The 25,195-nt window shown below is 35.5% G+C and overlaps 1 protein-coding gene across 1 annotated transcript in view; it reads left to right on the top strand.

The window, feature by feature from the left end:
* LOC150106343 (Fanconi anemia group I protein-like) overlaps positions 1-25,195 on the top strand; it is a 370,741-nt gene that overhangs the window by 134,780 nt on the left and 210,766 nt on the right. Inside the window, exon 6 of the mRNA XM_090392981.1 lies at positions 14,906-15,031. Within this exon, the coding sequence (XP_090249107.1) occupies positions 14,906-15,031 (126 nt within the window). The remainder of the gene's footprint in view (positions 1-14,905; positions 15,032-25,195) is intronic.

The raw sequence follows: 25,195 nt of genomic DNA, 5'->3' as shown, positions 1-25,195 counted from the left end.
GGCTCATTACCTATTATGTGTCAGTTGAGCACATCAGTAGAGGTTGTCACCAGCACTGCATGTGTGATGAGAGGAAGACAGAAACTGGAAATTCTGCTCTAAAGATTAAACATGCTAGTACACATTTCAACCTCCATTAAGTAAGGTGATGATCTCCCACCTAGGAATCTAGTTTGAATTTTCTCCACCTGGAGAAAATGTGCTTAAAGGTGGCAATCCTCATATGAAGTGCAACGACCTCATTTGTGTGGAAACAGGTCACACCATGGAAGGTAAGGTTTGGTTTGACTGGAAGAAGCTATATAATCCCCATACCAGCCTATCATTGGCCTTATGTAGGAGAATCAGTGCATTCTTTTACTTCTTCAGTAGTTCTCCAGTTTGAAGGTTAGTAATCATGGTATGACAGAGTGTCTGAGTTTCTGCCCTCCTTTTTTCATAATAGCTCTTGTTGCTCATCTGTTTCTTTAAGTCATCGACCTAAGATGTTCTTGGTCTACCAGTAGATCTCCATTATTTCAAGAGACATTATCTCTGCTAATTTTCTTCATGTGTCCTTCCATCTTGCACTTTCACTTTATAAGGTCTTCCACAAGTGCTCTTTCTGTTCCTATTATCTTCAGTACCTCTTCATTATTTTTTTTTTCTCCTTCCAAGAAATCTTCAGTGCTTGACTTTAGCACCACATCTTGAAAGGATTGCACTTTCCTGATTGTTGATTTTGTATATGTCCTCGTCTCATGTCCATAATTCACTGTGGACCATATATAGGATTTAGTCTGTTTATTTATTATTTAGTCTGTTAATTAGATAAGTACCAGATCGACCTAATAGGGGTGACTGAATTGTCCAATGACAATCAAGGAAAAGAAGGAGTAGCCATAGTATCCAACACAAAATACGAGGCTAATCTTCTTGAATGGCAGTCATTCTCAAGTAGAGTAATGTGGGCAAATATGAGAATGGGGAACTGGACAATGAGACTTATTTGTGCCTATGGTCCCACAGAAGATTCTACTAAGGTAGAAGTGGAGGAATTTTTTGAGGCTTTAGAAAAAGCAACTGACACAAAGAAAAAGGAAAAGTGTCCTTGTTGGGGATCTAAATAGTAGAGTAGGAAATGATTGTGAGACATACAAAAATATTTTGGGAAAATTTGGAGAAAAGAGCAAAGCTAATAATAATGGCAAATATCTGTTGGATTTCTGCTCAGGACATGGACTGGTTATTACTAACACCATGTTCCAACATAAAAATGTGCACAAATTCACATGGAGAGAAGAGGCTAGGAATAAGAAAAGTCTCATTGACTATGTTATTGTTGATAGTGATGTTTTCTCCCTGGTGCAGAACACCAGAGTGTACAGAGGATTTGAAATTGGAAGTGATCACTATTTAGTCTTGAGCAGGATAAAATTGAATTTCATATTGAAAAGAATAACATGTAAGAAAGTTTTAAAGCGAATAAAAGTTCAGCAGCTCTCAGATGTGAACTGTAGACTAAAATACACAAAGATTATTGAAAAGAAAATGAAAGAGTTTGAAAACAGGAATCAAACCTTGGAGATTCAGTGGCAAACTCTGAAGGAAACATTGATTGATTCTGCCAGAGAGGCATGTGGTGAGGTTGTGTGCAAAGATAAAAAAATCAGAACTCCCTGGTGGACACAGGAAGTTAAAGAGGCAGTGAAGGAAAAGAAGAAAGCATATCAAAAGTTCCTGGCAAATAAGTCAGCTTTTACTCTTACAGAATACAGAGACAAATGTAAGAAAGCTAAACAGAGTGTAAAACTAGCTAAACAAAAGTCATGGGAGGACTTTGGCAAGAATATAGAAAATAAATATCAAGAAGGTGGCAAAATATTCTGGAGGTTGTTGAAGAAGCTTAGGAATGGAGGAAAGAGTGCTGTAAAAGGAATTAGAGATGATAAAGGTGAAATGAAAACAGGAGAAAAAGATATTCTTGAAGTATGGAGTAATTACTTTGAAAAACTGCTAAATGAAACAAGCAGTGATGACAGCACAGTGATAAAAAACACTGACCAGGCATGCAGTCAGGAATACATATCCATACTTGAATTAGAAAAAACCATCAAAGGCTTGAAATGTGGAAAGGCAGCAGGAGTAGATGATATTCGACCAGAAATGCTGAAGTATGGTGGTATAAGAGTCTTACAGTGGCTGCACTGCATAGTTCAGAAAGCCTGGACAGAGGGATGAATTCCCGATGATTGGAGTAGAGCTCTCATAGTACTCATATATAAAAAGGGAAATAAAACTGAATGTGAGAATTACAGAGGTATTTCCCTACTGAGTGTTCCTGGCAAGATCTATGCAAGTATACTTGAGAAACGGTTGAGAAGAATTGTGGAAGAAAAGCTTGGTGAAGAACAAGCTGGATTCAGGCCAAATAGAGGCTGTCAGGATCAGATCTTCACTTTACGACATATAGTCGAGAAAGCATGGGAATATAACAAAGATCTGTATTTAAGTTTTGTCGATTTGGAAAAGGCATATGACAAGGTGCCAAGAGAGAAGCTATTCAATACGCTGCAGTTATATGATGTCAATGGGGCATTATATCAAGCAATACTTGGTCTTTATTTGAGTTGTGAGTCAGTAGTTAGAATTGAAGGAAGTACAGGACGATGGTTTAATGTTAAATCTGGTGTGAGACAAGTACATTATCCCCTCTGTTATTCATTATCTATATGGATCACGTTATGAAGGAATGTGGTATTAAACCTGATATCAAAATTGGAGATGTTAATGTCAGCTCTTTGCTTTATGCGGATGATGTTATACGTCTAAATAAATCCGCTACAAGTCTGCAAGATTCTCTGACTAAATTGAATAACTGTTGTAATAGATATGGTATGAAGGTCAGCAATAAAAAGACAAAGACAATGAAAATAGGCAGAATCATTGAAAATGTCAACTGTGTTGTGAATGGAGAACCTGTGGAACAAGTAAAACATTTCAGCTACTTAGGCACAATTTTTACTGAAGATGGTAAACTAAATATAGAAATAGACAACAGAATCAGCAAAGCTGGTATGGTGGGAAGTCAATTGAATAAATTCATATGGAATAAGAAAGAAATTAGTCGGAACACTAAATTAGCTGTATACAAGACTGTGTTCAAACCAATTTTAACTTATGGATCTGAGAGCTGGGTCAGAAGTAAAACACTTGACCAAAGACTAGAGACCGCAGATATGAGAGTCCTGAGAAAGATTAGAGGCGTGAACAGATGGCATCAATGGCAATATCATATTAAAAATGAGGATATTAGGAAAGAACTTGACATTGTCAACATCCAGGAATGCGTTAGCAGTGCTAATCTCAGATGGTATGGTCACTTAAATAGAATGGGAGAGGAAAGATTAGTAAAACAAGTGTTCTCTGCCAGGTTTGCAGGAAAACGACCCAGAGGAAGACCAAGATATAGGTGGATTGATACGGTACAAAGTGCCTTAGACGATAGAAATATAAGATCTGATAATGTTGAAGTCTTGACAAGTAACAGACTGATTTGGAGAAAAATTGTTGATAGGAAGTTAGTAATGATGTAATTTTTTCATGTAGTACTGTCATATCCTGTACACCCCTTGTGGGTACATGGCAGGAATTTGATGATGATGATGATGATGATGATTTATTCCTGAGGTCATTAGTAATTTTTTGTTACTAATGCTTCTTTTTCCTTAGATATTTGTGATTTTATTTCCATAACTGTTGTTCCATCTTCTGTAATCATTCTAAATAATTATAAGCCATAACATTTTTGATGCATCCCACTGATACCCTTTGATAATCCTGTTGTGTTTCTTGTTATTTTTTACTTATTATCATATACTTGAGTTTAACTATTTAATATTGTGTCATAATTCTGATATTTATTAATATTTGAACCATTTTTTGGTAATTTTATTTTTGATTTAGCTATGAACACCACATCATCAGCAAATCTAATGTTAATTCTATTGCCATTTATTTTTATGCCTATTTCAATTATTTCTTATTCTTTCATTATCATTTCATTGTATATATATATATATTGAAAAATATAGTGGATGTTATATACTCCTGTCTCACTCCGCTTTTAATATTATTATTATTATGGACTACTCCAAGGAGTTCTTAGACTCATCGAGGGAGGCCCTAAACATCATGTCAAGAACTATCCAATATTTGCACAGTATCTATCATACTTTGAACTTATTCACAGTCATGGTACCCACAAAAGACTCTGGCAACCTATTCCACTCATTCACTTCTCTCCAAGCAAAAAAATACCAAGCTCTAACACTCTTGCTAACTACACTCTTACTCAGTTTCCATGGATGGCCCCTAGTTCTCCCACCACCAGACTTGTTCTGAAAAATTTTCTCTGAATTGATCTTGTAAAAAACCCCTCAGTAATTTGTATGTCTCAATCATATCACCCCTTTTCTGCATATCAACCAGTTTCTGTAACCCACAAATCTTCGACCTGTTCACATAAGGTTCATTTCATAGACCTGCTACCATCTCGGTCACTCTCCACCTCCTTCTCATTGCCAAGAAACCCTGGCTCCCAGATCTGTGCACAGTACTCAAGATGGGATCTTATCAAGGCTTAATAAAGAGGAACAATAACCTGCTTGTCTCTGCATTCTTCAGCAACCAAACTCCCTGTCCACTAACACTCCCAAGTCTCTGGCTTTGTCAATTTCTTGGAGTACAGTTCCACCAGTGTGGTATACTGCTGCTAATCTTTTCACCCCAGAATGCATAACCTTACACTTCACCACATTAAACTGACATTCATTCTCCTTAGTCCAGAACTCCAATCTATCAAGTCATCTTGCAAGACTTGATAGATTTTGCAAAGTCCTTTTGCAAAGTCCAGCAGTAAAACTGTAAACCCATTACCTTTATCCGTATCTGTCACCGTATTATAAAATATGACCAAGTTACTTAGGCATAACCTACTCTTCACAAACCAAGTTGGCCCCCAATACAGTATCCCATTTCCATTTAACCATTCCTGTATTTTGCTCTTGACCAACTTCCCCAATACTTTTGATGACAACTCCTGATATGCTGATTGGTTGGTAATTTGCTACATTATTCTTTCAGCCCTTTATGCAATGGAACTAATTTCCCCTATATCCACCCTCTCGGGACAAACCCAGAACTAAGACTTAGATTAAGCAATACAGTCAAGGGCACTAATTCCCTTGCCACTTCATGTAAAACTTGAGCTGGTATATTTGTATTTGATATATTCATCATCATCATCATCAAATTCCTGCCTTGTACCCTCAAGGGGTGTACAGGATATGACAGTACTACATGAAAAAATTACATCATTACTAACTTCCTATCTACAATTTTCCTCCAAATCAGTCTGTTACTTGTCAAGACTCCAACAATATCAGATCTTATATTTCTATCGTCTAAGGCACTTTGTATCGTATCAATCCACCTATATCTTGGTCTTCCTCTGGGTCGTTTTCCTGCCAACCTGGCAGAGAACACTTGTTTTGCTAATCTTTCCTCTCCCATTCTATTTAAGTGACCATACCACCTGAGATTAGCTCTGCTAACGCATTCCTGGATGCTGACAATGTCAAGTTCTTTCCTAATATCCTCATTTTTAATATGATATTGCCATTGATGCCATCTGTTCACGCCTCTAATCTTTCTCAGGCCTCTCATATCTGCAGTCTCTAGTCTTTGGTCAAGTGTTTTACTTCTGACCCAGCTCTCAGCTCCATAAGTTAAAACTGGTTTGAACACTGTCTTGTATACAGCTAATTTAGTGTTCCGACTAATTTCTCTCTTATTCCATATGAATTTATTCAATTGACTTCCTACCATACCAGCTTTGCTGATTCTGTTGTCTATTTCTATATTTAATTTACCATCTTCAGTAAAAATCGTGCCTAAGTAGCTGAAATGTTTTACTTGTTCCACAGGTTCTCCATTCACAACACAGTTGACATTTTCAATGATTCTGCCTATTTTCATTGTCTTTGTCTTTTTATTGCTGACCTTCATACCATATCTATTACAACAGCTATTCAATTTAGTCAGAGAATCTTGCAGACTTGTAGAAGTATAACATCATCCGCAAAAAGCAAAGAGCTGACATTAACATCTCCAATTTTGATATCATGTTTAATACCAGTTTCCTTCATAATGTGATCCATATAGATGATGAATAACAGAGGGGATAATGTCCATCCTTGTCTCACACCAGATTTAACATTAAACCATCTTCCTGTACTTCCTTCAATTCTAACTGCTGACTTACAACTCAAATAAAGACTAAGTATTGCTTGATATAATGCACCATTGACACCATGTAACTGTAGCGTATTGAATAGCTTCTCTCTTGGCACCTTGTCATATGCCTTTTCCAAATCGACAAAACTTAAATACAGATCTCTGTTATATTCCCATGCTTTCTCGACTATTTGTCGTAAAGTGAAGATCCGATCCTGACAGCCTCTATTTGGCCTGAATCCAGCTTGTTCTTCACCCAGCTTTTCTTCCACAATTCTTCTCAACTGTTTCTCAAGTATACTTGCATAGATCTTGCCAGGAGCACTCAGTAGGGAAATACCTCTGTAATTTTCACTTTCAGTTTTATTTCCCTTTTTATATACGGGTACTGAGAGAGCTCTATTCCAATCATCGGGAATTCGTCCCTCTGTCCAGGCTTTCTGAACTATGCAGTGTAGCCACTGCAAGACTTTTATAACACCATACTTCAGCATTTCTGGTCGAATATCATCTACTCCTGCTGCCTTTCCACATTTCAAGCCTTTGATGGCTTTTTCTACTTCAAGTATGGATATGTATTCCTGACTGCATGCCTGATCAGTGTTTTTTACCACTGTGCTGTCATCACTGCTTGTTTCATTTAGCAGTTTTTCAAAGTAATTACCCCATACTTCAAGGATATCTTTTTCTCCCGTTTTCATATCACATTTATCATTTCTAACTCCTTTTACAGCAGCACTCTTTCCTCCATTTCTAAGCTTCCTCAACATCCTCCAGAATATCTTACCACCTTCTTGATATTTATTTTCTATATTCTTGCCAAAGTCCTCCCATGACTTTTGTTTAGCTAGTTTTACACAGTGTTTGGCATTCTTACATTTGTCTCTGTATTCTCTAAGAGCACAGGCTGACTTATTTGACAGGAACTTTTGATATGCTTACTTCTTTTCCTTCACTGCCTCTTTAACTTCCTGTGTCCACCATGGAGTTCTGATTTTACTATCCTTGCAGACAACCTCACCACATGCCTCTCTGGCTGAATCAATGAATGTTTTCTTCATAGTTTGCCACTGAATCTCCAAGGTTTGATTCCGGTTCTCAAACTCTTTCATTTTTTCTTCAATATATTTCTGTATTTTAGTCTACAGTTCACATCTGAGAGCTTTTATTCGCTTTAAAACTTTCTTACATGTTATTCTTTTCAATATGAAATTCAATTTTTTCCTGCTCAAGACTGAATAGTGATCACTTCCAATTTCAAATCCTCTGTACACCCTGGTGTCCTGGGAGAAAACATCACTATCAACAATAACATAGTCAATGAGACTTTTCTTATTCCTTGCTTCTTCTCTCCGTGTAAATATGTGCACATTTTTATGTTGGAACATGGTGTTAGTAATAACTAGTCCATGTCCTGAGCAGAAATCCAACAGATATTTGCCATTATTATTAGCTTTGATCTTTTCTCCAAATTTTCCCAAAATATTTTTGTATGTCTCACAATCATTTCCTACTCTGCTATTTAGATCCCCAACAAGGACACTTTTCCTTTTTCATTGTGTCAGTTGCTTTTTCTAAAGCCTCAAAAAATTCCTCCACTTCTACCTTAGTAGAACCTTCTGTGGGACCATAGGCACAAATAAGTCTCATTGTCCAGTTCCCCATTCTCATATTTGTCCACATTACTCTACTTGAGACTGACTGCCATTCAAGAAGATTAGCCTCGTATTTTGTGTTGAATACTATGGCTACTCCTTCTTTTCCTTGATTGTCAATGCCTGAATATAACATTTTGTATTTATTGCTCAGAAAGATCTCACCAGTTTTTGTCTTTTTTGTTTCAGTCACTCCTATTATGTCGATCTGGTACTTATCTAATTCCTCAGCTAGCTCCATTTCTTTGCCATTCAGGCTTCTTACGTTGATAGTACCGATCTTTAACTCTGGTGATGTTGAGTTGGGGTTTGATTTCAGATTTGTTCCAGTAACTGACTTTTCGCTGTTCACCCTGGTTCCCTGGCGAAAACAACGGGGACCTTGTTTAACCGGGCGACGCCCCAGCCGGCATGAAATTTTGTCATGTTGTACCATCATTTTTTATTTTGGTTTAACCAATAAGAATACAATTTGGTCGGCTAAATCCCAAATTGCCAGCCCATCCTCGTTCGTTCAGTATCCAAGTAGATACCCAACAGAGTGCACTATGAGAAGGTGATGATTGGACATTAGGTCAGAAGCCCTGGTCGGTTCTCCGCATTCCTTTAAAGGCTATGTGGAGGTCTTCTCTCAGTTATACAGCTTTGACCCTTAAGCACCCCATCTGATCCTTATGTCATAATTGGGGTGAAGCACTGGTTGAAAAGTTTTGCTGTATTTTCTGGTTTTATTTTTACTGTACTGGAATATTTTCAGTTTTTTAAAAGCCATTCAGCCTAGCTGAATTCTCCTTTTTTTTATTTCTTTATAAATGGTTTTTTTCTTAGGTAAAAGTTCTACGAAGGTATACATATTCTTTTGTTATTGTCTGATATTTGTAGTTCTGTTATCTGGTTTCTTTCGATCCTACTTTATTTGATACTGTGTTTAATTAATTCATTCATTTCTTGTAGTTTTCTTTTGTTGTTTACTATTACTACAATATTATCAGCATATCATAAATGATTCAGTACTTTACCATTACTGTTAATTCCCTTGTCACTAATTCACTCATTGCATATTCTAATACTGAATAATAGTGAAATATCTCCTTGGTGTACTCCTTTATTTATTTGGAATAAGCCTGCTGGGTTCATTTGTAAGGATACTAGCAGTTGCTTTTTTTGTATATTTTGTTTATTAGCTGTATATAAATTTGGTGTACTTCATGTTTCTTTATTGCTATTTGGATTGCCTGTTTTTCAACTGAATCAAAAGCTTTTTTTATAACTATAAAACATATTTGCAGTTGGTAGGGTGTATTCTTTGCATTTTTCTCTTAGCTGATTCAATATCTGCAAATGGTTGATTGTGCTAAATCCCTTTCTGAATCCAGCTTGTTCATTAAGCTGAACTACATCCAATAATCTTGTGATTCTGTTTGTTATTATTTTTATAAATAGTTAATCCACTTGTGATAGCAAGCTTATAGGTCTGTAATTTTCTTATTACCCCTTTTGAACAAGAGTATCGTGAAAGCATTGTTCCAGCTGTTTTGTATATCTTTCTGTTTTAGGCATTTATTAAATAGATTTTTTTAGTACTGTTAATATTTATTTCTCCCATTGCTTTCATCATTTCTATTGTAATTCCATCTTCCCCTTACATTTTGAATACCATATTTTTCATATCTTCCATTGCTTATTCAGTTTCAAAATTTTGTATTTCTGGAAGACTTTTTTCTTCATCATGTTCTTCTGGCTTCCATATAATATGGACTGTTTTGTAGTACTTTCATATTTTTGTTATCTGTTGTTTCTTGCATAATTTTATCTTCTCTTCTCTTTTCTTTTAATCTTTTTAAATGTTTTTTCTGATTGTTTTATTTATTTATTTTTGTAAATTCTATTGTATTTCTTTTACCATCTCCAATTTTTTGTCTTATTTTCTCTAAAAGATTTAAAAGATTTTTGTTTTCTCTGAGAAGTTATTATTTTTTACCTTTTTATGTTTTATAATCATATATAAAATCTTATATATATATATATATATATATATATATATATATATATATATATGCTTTCTATGATGATTAGGTTTAACTTTTTCTGGTTTTGTGACCACATTTTTATTAAAAAAGACTGTTTTTTAAAACTAAACAAGTACTAAATAACCCGACAAGTTTCGTTAATCGTCAGACTAACATCTTCAGGGGTAAAGAGAACTAACAGTTTAAAGCACAAATTATAAGAAATTATGAAAAAACAAGTTCATTTGTTGCTATTATGAAACATTAAAAAAGTTTGTTAAAAAAAACCCGAATAACAGATCTATACAACCGTTAATGTGTTAGCAGTTGCATACTAACACGCATTAACGGTTGTATAGTTCTGTTATTCGTTTTTTTTTTTAACGAACTTTTTTGATGTTCATAATACCAACAAATGAACTTGTTTTTTTTTGTAATTTCTTATAGCTTGTGCTTTAAACTGTTAGTTCTCTTTACCCCTTTCATTAGTTTGACGACTAACGAAACTTGTCGGGTTTGTTTTTTAGTACTTGTTTAGTTTTAAAAAACAGTCTTTTAATAAAAATGTGGTCACAAAACCATAATTCGATTGAACTTTTTAACCACAGAAGCCTCCGAATGATTAACTTTTTCTGTTGATTTTCCATTGGTAGGTTTCTGTTTTCATTCATGTTATTTCTCTAACAATATAATTTTTTTGCAGTTTCTTCTTGGTATAATTTTTTATTGGCTACTAATGCATCATTATTTATCTTTACATATTTTGTTTTATTCTGTTTCATTCTATGATTTTTTTTTTCTTCTGTTATTTTTCTTCTAACTATTCTGTGATCACTTCATATGCCTATTTGATTGATGATGGAAACATCTTTAAATATCCTTACATGAGATGATAAAATAAATTTCTCTCTTATTCCATATACATTTATTCAGCTGGCTACCCATTATAGCAGCTTTGCATATTCTTTAATAATTGTTTTTTGGCTTCTAATGGATCATTATTTATCTTTACATATTTTGTTTTATTCTGCATCCTGCAAATTTTTTTCTATTCTTATTTTCCCTCTAACCATTCTGTGGTCACTTCCTATGCCTATTTGATTAATGACTGAAACATTTTAAAATTATTCTTACATAAGATGATAAAATAAATTTCTCTCTTATTCCATATAAATTTATTCAGCTAACTACCCATCATAACACCTTTGATTGTTTATTCTGTTCTCTGTTTGTAGATTTAACTTGCCATCTTCACTAAAAATTGTGGGTAAATAGCCGAAATATTTTACTTGTTCTATAGTATCTCCATTCAGAATGCAGTTGAAGTTTTTTATATTTCTAAAAAAGGAGTTAAATGGGCATATTTTATTTTGTTGTATTGTCTTTTGGTCTAAGCCAGACAGAGTACAGTTTTGGTGGCCAAATCCCAAATTGCTAGCTCATCCTTATTCATCCAGTATCCAATCCATATAGATACCTACTAACAGGATACATCATGAGAAGGTGAGGATTGGACATTAGGTTAGGTTGGAACCCCTATCTTTTCATCTGATTTCTTAAAAGACTATGTTGAGGTCTTCCCTTAGTTATCTAGCTTTGATACTTTCCTTCCCTTGCAGGTTTAAGCTATCCTTAATACTAGCAAGATGCCTGTGATTTGAAAACCATGCATTTTTTTTCTCTCGCTTCCTGTTTTATTTATTTATGTATCACCAGTTAACAAAGCCAGAGTCATGTCAGTGTGATGCAATTTTGAAAGAGCAGGGTTTGAATCCCATTGATGAAGCAAAGAAGTTTTGTATTTGGCTTTTCAACTAAAGATGAATTAGCCAGTCTTATATGGATGTAGGATGGATCATATCCTGATATCTCAGATTTTTCATTTTCATCCCACAAGCAGGCAACCCAGTTCTTTGCACATATGTGTACACATCTACATTCATGTACATAGTTTCTCATAGCCCTTGTCACAAAACTCTTCAGGTTGTTTTCGGAACTGTTTGCTTGTTCTGCATTGACCTGTTTGTTATTTTAGTAATGGATATTCTTGAGATGTGTTTTCACTGTAGGAAGTAACCAGAAGTCCAATACAGCCAAGTCTTGGCTGTAGAGAGGATATTCTACAACTTTAAATCTAATTGCTTCGATAGCCATTGAAATGGATTCATTTGCGTGACCTCACACCATGTTGTAAAAAAGTAGTTCCACATATGATGAAAGGAATGACAAAGTTGGTGAATATAAATTCAATTCACACAACTTTGTGAAGCCAATGAGAAAGTGGAAATAATGAATTAATTTAATTTGAGTTAAGGAACATCTGTGGCAAAGACACAATTAATTCTTGTTCATATTTGCAGTGTGATAATGTGAGATTTATGCAACAAAATCGGGAAGACTGGAAGATGGCCATATGACTGGACTTTCACCATTATCCCAATCTACAAGAAAGGCAATCACAACAAATGTGAAAACTATCTCACCATTGCCCTTATCTCACATACCAGCAAGATTTTACCACACATTATTAAGGAAAGATTACAAAGTTTATAGACCATCAGATCTGAGAAGAACAAGCAGGATTCAGAAAAGATCGAGGAGCTATAGATCATATATCTAACATCAGACAAATAATCGAAAAAGCAAGGGAATTCATCTTAAGCCTTTATCTATGCTTTATAGATTACTCCAAGTCCTTTGACTGTATGAGATGGGATATTTTATGGGACATCATGCAAGAATCAGGAATACCAAACCATCTAGTAACCTTCATAAAGAACTTATATCAATATCAAGCAACATTAAGAATTGAAAACTCAGTGTCCCCTGCATTCCAATTTGAAAAAGGTTCAAGACAAGGATGCATACTCTCACCATTACTATTCAACCTTTACAGCGAAACTATAATGAAAAGATCTCTAGAAAAGTGGAATGGAGGCATTAAATTAGGTGGGCGAACAATCACTAACTTACGATACTCAGATGACAGTGATAATAGCAACAAATGAACAGGAATTAAAATCCATCCTGAATCAATTAGAATGGGTAAGCTTAAGCTATGGTTTACGAATAAATCAAGACAAAACCAAAATAATGGTTATAAAAAATGCAGAAGAGCTAGATGTAGAAGGAATTGAAATTGTCAACAATTTTAATTACCTTGGAGTGATAATAACAAAAAAAAGATGGATGTAAAAAAGAGATAAGAAAAACATCTTCAAAAAGACCAAAATTAAGCTTGTAGAAACCTTAGTTTATTCGATCTTTCTCTATGCTTCTGAATCTTGGACAATGACAAAAGATGACAGAAGATGAATTGAGGCATTCAAGCTCTGTGCCGGAGAAGATTGTTAAGAGTGTCTTGGACAGAAAAACTAACAAACAAAAGTATTCTTGAAGAACTGAATATCCACACAAGACTGATGGGCATAATTGACAAGAGAATAATGCAATATTTTGGACACATATGTAGAAGTGAAGGCAGCTTCCTGGAAAAAAATAATCATTCAGGTAAACTGTGTGGGAAAAAGAGGAAAACCACCCTACAGGTGGATTGACCAAATATCAAGAATCACTGGACTTAAACTAGAACAAGCAATAAGAGAAGCACAGGAGAGAAAGAAATGGTGAAGCATCATCAGGAAGGTCATGAGTCCTCAGACATGAGGAGATCCAAGAGAGAGAGAGAGAGAGAGAATGTGAGGGCACACACACACAAGTATGTTCAGTTGTATGGCTTTCAAAGAGATATGAAGTTGTGGAATATTATTCCTACAGCTTGGACTCTATCAGATGTATGGTTATTTCCTAAATTGAAAACACATCTCAAGGGAGACTGATGATCAAGTCAAAGCACGGGTGCAAAAATGGATTGAAAACAGCCTGAAGAGTTTTATGACAATGTCTGAAAAACTTATTATTAAGTGGAAAAGATGTTGAAAGGAAGGAAGATTGTTGAGAAATAGTGTAAGGAAATGAAGTAGAGACTTCACAATATCTTTTTATTTCACTGACATATCTCTTTTGGATGGGGAACTACTATCACATTGGAGGTATTGCTTTCGGAGTGTCCCTCGTATGATTATATTTAAGAAGCACTGTTAAATAAAAATTAATTTTCATATTAGTGCATATAGTTATTAAATTACTTCTCTTTTACATGTTATGCCTCTTAGTAATGCACTTCGAAGGATGTCATGCCAGAAGATTAAGTCCTATCTAAGACTTAAAAGAATTTTAAGTCTTAGATAGTCTAAGACTTAAAAAATTTTTATAAGGAATCTGTTCAAGTGAAGCTGATTTAGTGAATTTCATCGAGAGTTGGCAGAGGGTTTCATCCCACAAAGTAGGTGCACCAACTGGAGAATAAAAAAAATTAGCAACCTTTTAGTCTTAAGTCCCTAAGACTATGAGTTACTTCATCTGTAATTCCGTTTCATCAATGGTCTATTTATGGTTAAGCAGCTTGGTTAACCATAGTTAACCAAGCCGGATTTAATTTAGTTAAATCTAATTAATGCTGTGTAATAGGGGAAGTGATTCATATTTATCCATGTGACCAGTTAATTTGTGTTCATTTGAAAAACACTTATAAAGGTTTCTCTCACATTCTTGCGGATTCAGACTTTGGTCCTTCCAAGTAAATGGTATCATTTCTGCTGACTGCATTATGGAGGCACTTAACTTAATCATATTGACTGAACTGTATATCTTCAAGATCAAGTTTTCAGAAATTCCTTAATCATGTTAGTAACTTTTATTAATCCACAATGATATATGGATATTATTGTTGCATTTTTGAATTAAGAGAACAACAGCAGTAGGAAATAATGCATACTTAATGTATTATAAATCTAGCATAATCATATATGAAAATCGACATATAAAAACAAGTTGTGCTGTTCTCTATTATATGTTTTCTTTTTTCAATTTATAATAAATAATTGTGTTTTTTTTTTTAATTAGGTGGCTTGATATAGTTCCTAAAGTATTATCTACAATAGCATCTCGAGACATCATAGTGCATCATGGAAATGAAATGTCTGGTGCACAGTATAAAAGCCATTTTATCAATTCTTTATGTACAAGCAGGTCAGTATTTAATATTTGTTTTGATCGTCATTAAATTCCTGTAATCTTAATGGGTGTACAGAATACTATGATGGTACTGCATAATTAAGTTTACAATACAGTGAACTCTGTATTATCCGAACCTCTATTAACTGAACAAGTTTTCTGAGTCATGAAAACATCAGCATAGGATACAGCTGGAAGCAGCACACAGAGGTCTGGGTGTTGCCAAAGCATTCAACAAAATATGGCAAAATAGGATTCTTTTCAAACTCCCCGGAGGTCAAGCGTTTGAAAAGGAAAGGAAAGGATCCTGGAGGTCAGATTTCTACTAGGACTTCTCAGGCTTACCATATCCAACTCAGAAATCAAATTCTCCAAGTGAAGCTGCAAGGAATCAGATTGTATGAATGCCAAATCATAGCATGTATCCCCAGGGATCCCCTGTTATTACCTTTGATTTTTTACCATCTTTGTGTTGCTGACATTCCATGCACAGTTCCTGGTACAACCTCCATCCATGTATGCAGATGATACTGCAATAATGGTACACTCCCTCCAATGTATATTAGCAACTGAAAACTGCAAAATGCAATCTTGGAACAAGAACAATGGTTTAAAAAATGGCAAATTGATGTCAGTGACAAGAGTACTAGAGTTTTATTCACAAGAAGATGAGTATTCCTGCAGGGCAAAGTGATTATATTTAGTATTCCATTCCATGATAATTAGTAGCCAAATACTAGGGGTATAACTAGATAAAGAACTTTGCTTTGAGCAGAAATGATCAACATGAGTTTGAATCTGCCATGTGACTAGAGGCAAGTGAGCCCTTACTCAACTGGTGTATTTGCCTAAGCATGGAACTTCTATACAAGATGCTGATCGGGCTAGTCCTGATATATGGCTCACTTGCCTAGAGTCACATGGCAGATTCAAGCATTAACAAACTGCAGATAATCCAAAACAAATCTTTATGAATAGTCTCCAAATGTACCATGGTTCAAAGAAACATACAGCTTAATTGAAAAGCACCAGTATCTCTGAGATCAAAGCTTTCCTATGTGAAATGGCAATAAAATTCTTTGCAGATGTTGTCATCCACCCTAACCCATTAATCCACTAAGCAGGAGATTATAGTGAACATGCCCCTGAGAAACATAAATGCCCCAACACCATGTTATACAAGTAAGTTTTTAAAACTCACTGCTAGAAGTTCAGAAGGGATGAGTCAAAGGCTCAATAATATGCAAAGTCTGTTGTAGTCCACTACCTAGTGGTAGACTACAAAAACAAATATCTCAGGACATATGTCTCAAAAAAACTGCACAAAACAGGCAGTTTTTTTTTTTTTTAACTTACTGCCATTACTTATAATCACCCTTTCCAGTCACTCCATCTTGCCAGAACAGTTAACCATGGTAGTTCTTGGATCTGGCTGCCACTGATGAGACTTCAGTAAAGGGTGAAACCAGTCTCCTTTCTTTTAGTATTACACGGTGATCAGCATTCATTTTAGAAATTATGGACTTTACAACCGTGTCATAAATAACTATTTTAATTTCCCGACGTTTAGACCTTCATATTGAGGTCATCATCTGGAGTATATACAAGGACAGACTGAGTTACATTTCACACAGTATGCTAAAGAGAGAATGATTTGATCAGTTATTCTACTGGCATGACTTCTAGTGAAAATATAATATATATAAAAAAAAAATACAGATAAAATTAAAAAATTAATTATTTAGAAAGGACATCAAAGCTAAATTCTATTTAAGATAACATAAGTGAAACATTCTTTCATATAGATAGTTTTCTTACAGTAAAAATGATATCCTAACATAAATTTAAGCTTCCTTAAATTTACGTTCATACCATGTTTTGGTGTGATGTAAACAACTGGTGCTTTTCCAGTCAATTCTATGTAAAGTGTTCAGGGCATGATCAAAAAGGCCAGCTTCACCATAGTTTTTATTATTGTTCCGGGCAACTCCAAGGAGTCGACAGACTCATCGAGGGAGGCCCTAACATCATGTCAAGAACAACTATTCGACATTCACACAGTATCTATCATACCTTGCCTTGAACTCATTCACGGTCGTAGCAGCCACAGCAGACTCTGGAAGCTTATTCCACTCATTCACTATTCTCCAAGTAAAAAACCTAGGTCTAACACCTTTGTCAACCACGCTCTTGCCCAGCTTCCATTCATGGCCCCTAGTCCTCCCACCACCAGTCATATTTTCAAAAATATCTTCTGGATCAATCTTATAGAAACCCTTCAGTAATTTGAATTTCTCAATCATATCACCCCTCCTTCGCCTATCAACCAATTTCTGCAACCCAAAAATCTTCAACCTATTCTCATAAGGTTCATTCCACAGACCTGCTATCATCTTGGTCACTCGTCTCTGGATCCTCTCCACTTCCTCCCCATCACAAAGAAACCCTGGTGCCCATAACTGGGCACAGTAGTCCAGAAGGGGTCTTATCAAGGCTCGATACAGAGGAACAACAACTTGTTTGTCTCTGCATGTTAAAGTATTTTTCAGAAGCCAAGTGATTTGGTGAGCTGTTTTAGTCACTTTTGCAATGTGCCCCTAAACTTCAATTCCCTATCCACCAACACTCCCAAATACCTGGCCTCATCAATCTCCTGGAGTACGGTTCCACCAATGCGATATACTGCTGCTATTCTTTTCACCCCAAAGTGCATAACCTTACACTTTGCCACGTTAAATTGACATCTATTTTTCCTAGCCCAGTCCTCCAAACTATCCAAATCATCCTATAAAATCTTGACATCCTGTGCACTCATAATTGCTCTACCCAACTTTGCATCATCAGCAAACAAGTGAACACTTCTTCTCAAATCCTGTCCTATATCATTGATGAACAAATTGAAAGGCAGTGGTCCAAGAACAGAGCCCTGTGGCACTCCACTAGTCACAAGCCGTCTTTTAGACTTCACTCCTGCATAAACCACTCTCTGGTATCTCTCCTTCAACCACCCTCCTATCCATCTCACCAACCCTATATCTATCCCCATCTGCTCCAGTTTACTGATTAGGGTTCCATGTTGTATCCTGTCAAAGGCCTTGGCAAGGTCCAGTAGTATCACTGTAAACCCATTACCCCTACCCAGTTCAACCGTCACTGTGTTATAAAATGAGCAAGTTACTGAGGCATGATCTACCCTTCACAAAACCATGTTGTCCCCCATACAATATCCCATTTTCATCTGTCCAATCCTGTATTCTTTTCTTGACTAATTTCTCTAAGACCTTGACAATGATTCCTGATATGCTAATCGGTCGGTAATTTACAACAGCAGTCTTGGAACCACCTTTATACAGTGGAACTATTTTCCCCTCTTTCCATCCCCTCGGGACTAACCCAGACCCGAGACTCAAATTAAACAAAATGGTCAAGGGTACTGACAATTTTTTAGCTGCTTCTCGTACGACACAAGCTGGTATACCATCCAATCCCACAGATGTATTGACATTGAGGTTATGCAATAGACTACTCACCTCCACTTCATTCACCACAATTCCCATATAATCTACTGGTTTATTCATTTCTGCAATGTCACCACCTGGATGATATATACTTGCAACGTGCTCACTCAGTAACTGAACTATATCAACTGATTCAGTTGCCTCCCTACCATCGACATTCTTTAAAATCATTCTGTCATGTACATTTTTCCTTTTACTTGCTACATATCTAAAAAACTATTTAGGATTCTCTTTAGCCTGCATGGCCAATGTTCTTTCGTTATCCTTTTTTGCTTTTCTTACCAGACTCGTTACCCTTCTGGTCTGCGCTTTATACCGTTCATGTGCCTACCAGTCACCTTTCTCCTTAAATTCCCTCCATAGTTGTTTCTTTTTTTGCAGCTCAAGCTTAATGGTGTTATTCATCCATTTAACCCCTACTTGATTTACCCCCTACCTGAAAAAAAACAAAACAAAGATAAACCAAACTACAATAAAACTATAACCATTCCTTACATTAAAGGGACATCAGATAAAATAATTAACAAAATTTTCTACAGGACCTCAATAAAAAACAAAGATAAACCAGACTGCAATAAAACTATAACCATTCCTTACATTAAAGGTGACATCAGATAAAATAAACAGAATACTACAGAAATGCAACCTCAGAACCACCTTTAAATATCCTGCAAAATTAAAAAGCTTACTCAACTCATCCAAAGATCCACTCCACTGGCCCACCCCGATGTATACTGTATTTATTGCACTTGTAATCTACCATATATAGGGGAAACAGGATGCACAATTCCTATCAGACAAAAGGAACATAAACGACATGTTAAATATAATAACAATGGTGAACCTGGCCTTTCTGATCATGCTCTGAACACTTTACATAGAATTGACTTTCAGTCAATTCTGTGTAAAGTGTTCAGAGCACCAGTTGTGTACATCACACCAAAACATGGTATGAACGTAAATTTAAGGAAGTTGAAAGTTTATTTTTCACTTGGTTAGACTATAATAAATTTAGTTTAATCCTTTATCCAAGTGTGAGCAAACAAAGTTTGCGCCTGAAAATAACTTCAGGATTTGGGTAAGGTAGTACAACATCGGGCAACTCATAGCAAAGGTGGATCAAGCTAACATCACTACTATCGCAGTATCTCCCATAATGCAAAACACATCTCCTTGCGGATATGTATAATGTTATGCATTAAGGAAAAGCCACTACCCAGACTAGTTTCGACCTTTATTGAGGTCAGTTCAGTGGGAGCCAGGCTCAGAAGTGGAGATACTAGGCAGAAGCAATGGTGAGGTCATCTTTACCTATAGGAGTTGCCAAAAGGTGTGCCATCTTTTTATTAAATTACTCTGGATTTAGAGAAAGATGTTAAAAGTTTATTTTTCACTTGGTTAGACTATAATAAATTTAGTTTAATCCTTTATCCAAGTGTGAGCAAACAAAGTTTGCGCCTGAAAATATCTTCAGGACTTGGATAAGGTAGTACAACACCGGGCAACTCTTAGCAAAGGTGGACCAATCTAACATCGCTCCTATCTCAGTATCTCCCATAATGAAAACACATCTCCTTGCAGATATGTATAATGTTATGCATTAAGGGAAGGGCCACTACCCAGACTAGTTTCGAGCTTTATTGAGGTCTCTTCAGTGGGAGCCAGGCCCAGAAGTGGAGATACTAGGCAGAGGCAATGGCTAGGTCATCTTTACCTATAGGAGTTGCCAAAAGGTGTGCCACCTTTTTTTAAATTACTCTGGATTTAGAGAAAGATGTTGAAAGTTTATTTATAAGGAAGCTTTTGAGATTCTTATCAACCACCCTAATCTGAACAATAATGATGGTCTAAAAATTCCAAGCATATGGAAAGCACGTATTCTACCCACGGAACCCTTCTCCCTAAGAGTTAACTATAAACAGGACTGTAGATAATCCAGAGTCTTAAATCTAATATAACAATTGTCATGTTAAATTAGGACATCATTGTTACTGTAAGAAAATGATCTATATGAAAGAAAGGTTCTCCTATGTTATCTTAAATAGAATTTAGCTTTGATGTAGTTTCTAAATAATTAATTAATTTTTTAATTTTATCTGTATTTTTTTTTATGTATATTATATTTTCACTAGAGGTCATACCAGTAGAATAACCATTGATGAAATCATTGTCTCTTTAGCATACTGTGTGAAATGTAACTCAGCTTGTCCTTGTATATTTGTATATACCCCAGATGATGACCTTAATATGAAGGTCAAAATGTTGGGAAATTAAAATAGTTATAACACTGTTATAAAGTCCATAATTTCTTTAAAAAAAAAAGGAAATTGAAACCAGTCTGGTTAATCATCCTTCCTTTAATATATAGCAATATATATTATCTAAAAATTATAAATTATAATTTAATTATAATAATAATTTAATTACAATATAAATTATCAATACATCTAAAAGTAAGAGTGCTTGGTATTATGGGATACTAAAGCAATTCATTCATTCATTCATTCATTCATTTCATATGGTGATTCAACGGCAGTGAGCCCGTTGGCGTACCATACCTTTTACGGGGAGGTACGGCACCACCTCAATCCCCTCCTCTGTTTTTATCTGGGCTAGGGACCGGCATAGCTAAAAATTCAGACTTATGGCTGGATGGGTTGTCTTAAGTATTCATGGCTGTATCCGCATGTGTTCACGGGGCCTGTTTGCCTGCTTGCGGGATGAAAGATGGCATATAAACTGGTGGGGGGACCTTGCTGTCCATGCCCAAGACCGTACTAAAGCAATTGATGTGAAGTTAAAAGCCTCTATTCTATATACAAGTAGCCCAGTCATTACATGCAAACTCTGTTTGCTTACACTTGGGTAAAGGATTAAACAAGAATATAATTTCTTGTGAAGTATAATTTACTTTAATCAGAGGATCTATCCATAACACAGCCATGCAACTTATTACTGGGAAAAAAAAAAACTATGTGTTCTTGACTTGGTTGCTGCTACACACTTGGAATTTTCATTTTAAGAATGGATGCATATGGAAATATAGAATAGATGGTTATGACAAGCTTAGTTATAAGCTTGAAGCACTGCCATGGCATAAGAATTTGGATGGCGTGAATATTAGCAGTGCATGAAGCATTATGAATGAATGATGCAATATTGGACTTCTTGACTTGGTAGTTGCTGTACACTTGGAATTTTCATTTAAGGAAAGGATATATATGTGGAACTACAGGGCATATGGTTATGACAAGCTTAGCCTATAAGCTTGAAGGTTAGTTTCTATATATTCTTTTAGTTTCTATATATTCGGCACGAAACTCTTGTAGTTTCTATATTTGGCTATGAAATAATGTTGGAATCAATATCCATTTAATTTGTACCATCATGTATTATATTTGCAGTGTTTTTCTTTATGTTTTATTGCTTTTTTGCCGAGGTCTGGAAAGTCATTTTGCTTGTTATCATAGAATTTATGCCAATAAGAAAAAAAACTAAAACTGTTCAAACGACTCTTGATAACTTCTTTTGATAAAAAAATTGCAGTAAATAATGTAGGTACAAGCATTTATTAAACATTTACTTTGCATTCATTTTTATCTTTCCTAAAAAGAGTACCATATAAAACGAACTATTAGTACAGTAATCGATCAGAGACGAATTGTACTTTTTACCATTGATTATTAGATTTGATTAACGCAATTTTGATATACGTGGCAACATCGAGAGATTTATTAACCGTGTTAATCGAGGGATACCTGTATTATTATTATTAGACCTCTGTGCAGTCAAGGACTTATTGAGGGAAGCCTTACATCACCCACACCAGCTGTCATACCTTTTCTTAAACTCATTCACACTAGATGCACTCCCTATTTTAACAGGCAAATTGTTCCACTCACTCATGGCTCTATGAGAGAAAAATCTAGCTCTTACTCTATTTGTAACTGCATACAAGGAAACATCTGTGTATGTTCCCTTGTCGTCTCCCTACCTTCCGTATAATGAGCAATTTTATCAGCTGATATCCTATAATACCCTCTGAAAAGACTATTACACTTTTTTATAAAATCTTTATCAAGTAGCTTTATTTTTATCCTCCTACATGTTTCGCCAATCTGTTTCTATTGGCATCCTCAGGGAATACAAATCAGTAAGCACAAAATGAAGGTTACAGACTAGGTTATAACCGATGGTTCTAAATCATACAAAAAATTGGTATTGTGCGTGACAATGTGCGTGTCTCGTTAACGTGATTTATTCGTGATGACTCATGACGTAATTGTTATGAAAGTTCATTTCTTTGATATTTAATGATCTGATAAAAGTTTTCCAAATTTCTGGTAAAATTAGACCTTGATTCTTGTTTAGGTTTTCAGTTTTATGGACGACTGTAGCTGCTTCTTTAAAGGTTCTTGAATGGTAGTTATCTTCTATGTATGCCATAAGGCTCTTATCCCACTCAGTGTGATGGTTAGTAGAGGCAAAGTGGCATGAAAGGCCTGAAATGTCTTGTCTGTTATTTCTGACATATCCTATGTGTTCTTTCTTTCTCGTTTCGAAGCTTCTAGATGTCTGACCTACGTAACTAATACCACATGAGCAAGGAATATTATATACTCCAGAGTATTTGTAGAATGGTTGTTTCCACGTAATCATTTCCATGATGCCCATTCCTGTCATTTGCACAATTATATAACATTGGTGCTCTTACACTCATATTCTTACCGTTTCTCCCATTATAATTTAGTTTCCCTAACTCTCTGTGTTAGGTCTCATACCAGTTTTTCTTTCTCCATCCTCCTTAAAATTAAAAATTCCATGAACTGAAATCCTGTATGACCCTCTCAGAAGTTTGTAAGTCTCAATCCTATCACCCCTCTTTCTTCTCAATCTGTCTTCATGATCAGTATTCCACAATCCTGATGTAATTTTTATTTTCTCTTCTGCACTCTTTCCACTGTATCAGAATCACAACGGAAACCAGGAGACCAGACCTGTGCACAATAATCCAACTGAAGTCTTTTCAAGGCCTTCTAAATAGGCAAAATTACATCCTTATCTTTACATGTTAAAGCTTACATTCATAGCCTCATCAATTTCTTCTAGCATAATCATATGAATATAATAAGATATTGGATGCCTACTCATGCCAAAGCGCATGACTTTACTTTTACTGACATTGAACTCGCATCCATTCTCCCATGCCCACAATTCCAATACTGCATATCAGCAGCATTCCTGATATGTGTGCGCGTGTGTACACACACACACACACACTGATGAAGGCCATCCCATTAACACATTTACTGAATACTGCCTCACACCTCCATCCTAAGGACTAGGGCGTTTTTGCTGCCATCAAGGTATATTGTTTAAGAAACAGTTTTGCTCAGGCTATTGCTACTGCTGAGGGCAACAAAACCATCAGATACTTCTAAATGCAATAGAATGTAGATGCAGAATGGGGGTGGTGAGCTGACAGCAGAGTGAATGCTTTGTGTTTGGGTGAAGTTGCTAAAAATACAAAGACATCTTTGTTGAAAAGACAGCAAAAGAGAAATAGATTGGTGACAATATAGTGCACCTAGCTAAAGAGTTGGAGTTCAACAATGATGTAGATTACTTATATATAACTGTAGAAGAAAAGCAGTTGAACTCCTTATATAGCTAGAAGCAAAGAAAATTCTAGAAGAAAGGAAAAAACTGATAAAACAAGAAGAAACTGAGTCCCTATAAGGGTTATATTGAAAAAATTGGCAATGCTTACCTCTGTTAATAAGCAGATTTGGTTGTTTGAGGAAATGGACCCAACATAAGAGAGATTTAGTAAAGTAGACAGAATAGTGTAAGTTGCAATTGCTTATTACAGAGAAATTTATGCAGAAAAGGGAAAAGTATGCTGACTAAGTTCATTGTGTACACATTTTTACAGAAGACCACTCCTAGGCTCACTTTGCCTGCTCCCAATGACTAGCTTAGACTTTTTACAAATTATACATCAGGTGAACCATCCTTAGAATGTTTTGCTGCAATTCCTGAATTTCAAGAATTTGTTGTTGATGACCTAGCCTTCATTCAATTAATAAAGCAGCAGGGTGAGAATTGCTCTATGTTCATGTGTGTTTCCAGTGCTGATAATTTTAGATAAATGCACAAGGAACAGTGTGCACTTATGTTTGTTTTGTTACTGTACTGTATACAGTAATTTGTACATTGTTATTTCATTATAAAGAATGAGTACAAATATTTAAAGAAATATAATAAAATAGACCTACACATTTTAGCATTCAGGCAAGTTGATTGTTACAAATCCTTATGGTTCACATAGTGACTTCCAACTTATTGACATTTCAACTTGTTGTTAGAATGGTGTCCCATTGTAAGTTGACGAATTCCCGATGATTGGAGTAGAGCTCTCATAGTACCCATATATAAAAAGGGAAATAAAACTGAATGTGAGAATTACAGAGGTATTTCCCTATTGAGTGTTCCTGGCAAGATCTATGCAAGTATACTTGAGAAACGGTTGAGAAGAATTGTGGAAGAAAAGCTTGGTGAAGAACAAGCTGGATTCAGGCCAAATAGAGGCTGTCAGGATCAGATCTTCACTTTACGACAAATAGTCGAGAAAGCATGGGAATATAATAGAGATCTGTAT

Source organism: Typopeltis vanoorti, chromosome 5 (genome assembly GCF_054136105.1).
Source record: "Typopeltis vanoorti isolate ZY-2024b chromosome 5, IOZ_Tvanoo_1.0, whole genome shotgun sequence".
NCBI classification, from domain to species: Eukaryota; Metazoa; Arthropoda; class Arachnida; order Uropygi; family Thelyphonidae; genus Typopeltis; species Typopeltis vanoorti.
The sequence above is the reverse complement of the archived record's forward strand: the minus strand, read 5'-3'. Positions and strand labels throughout refer to the sequence as shown.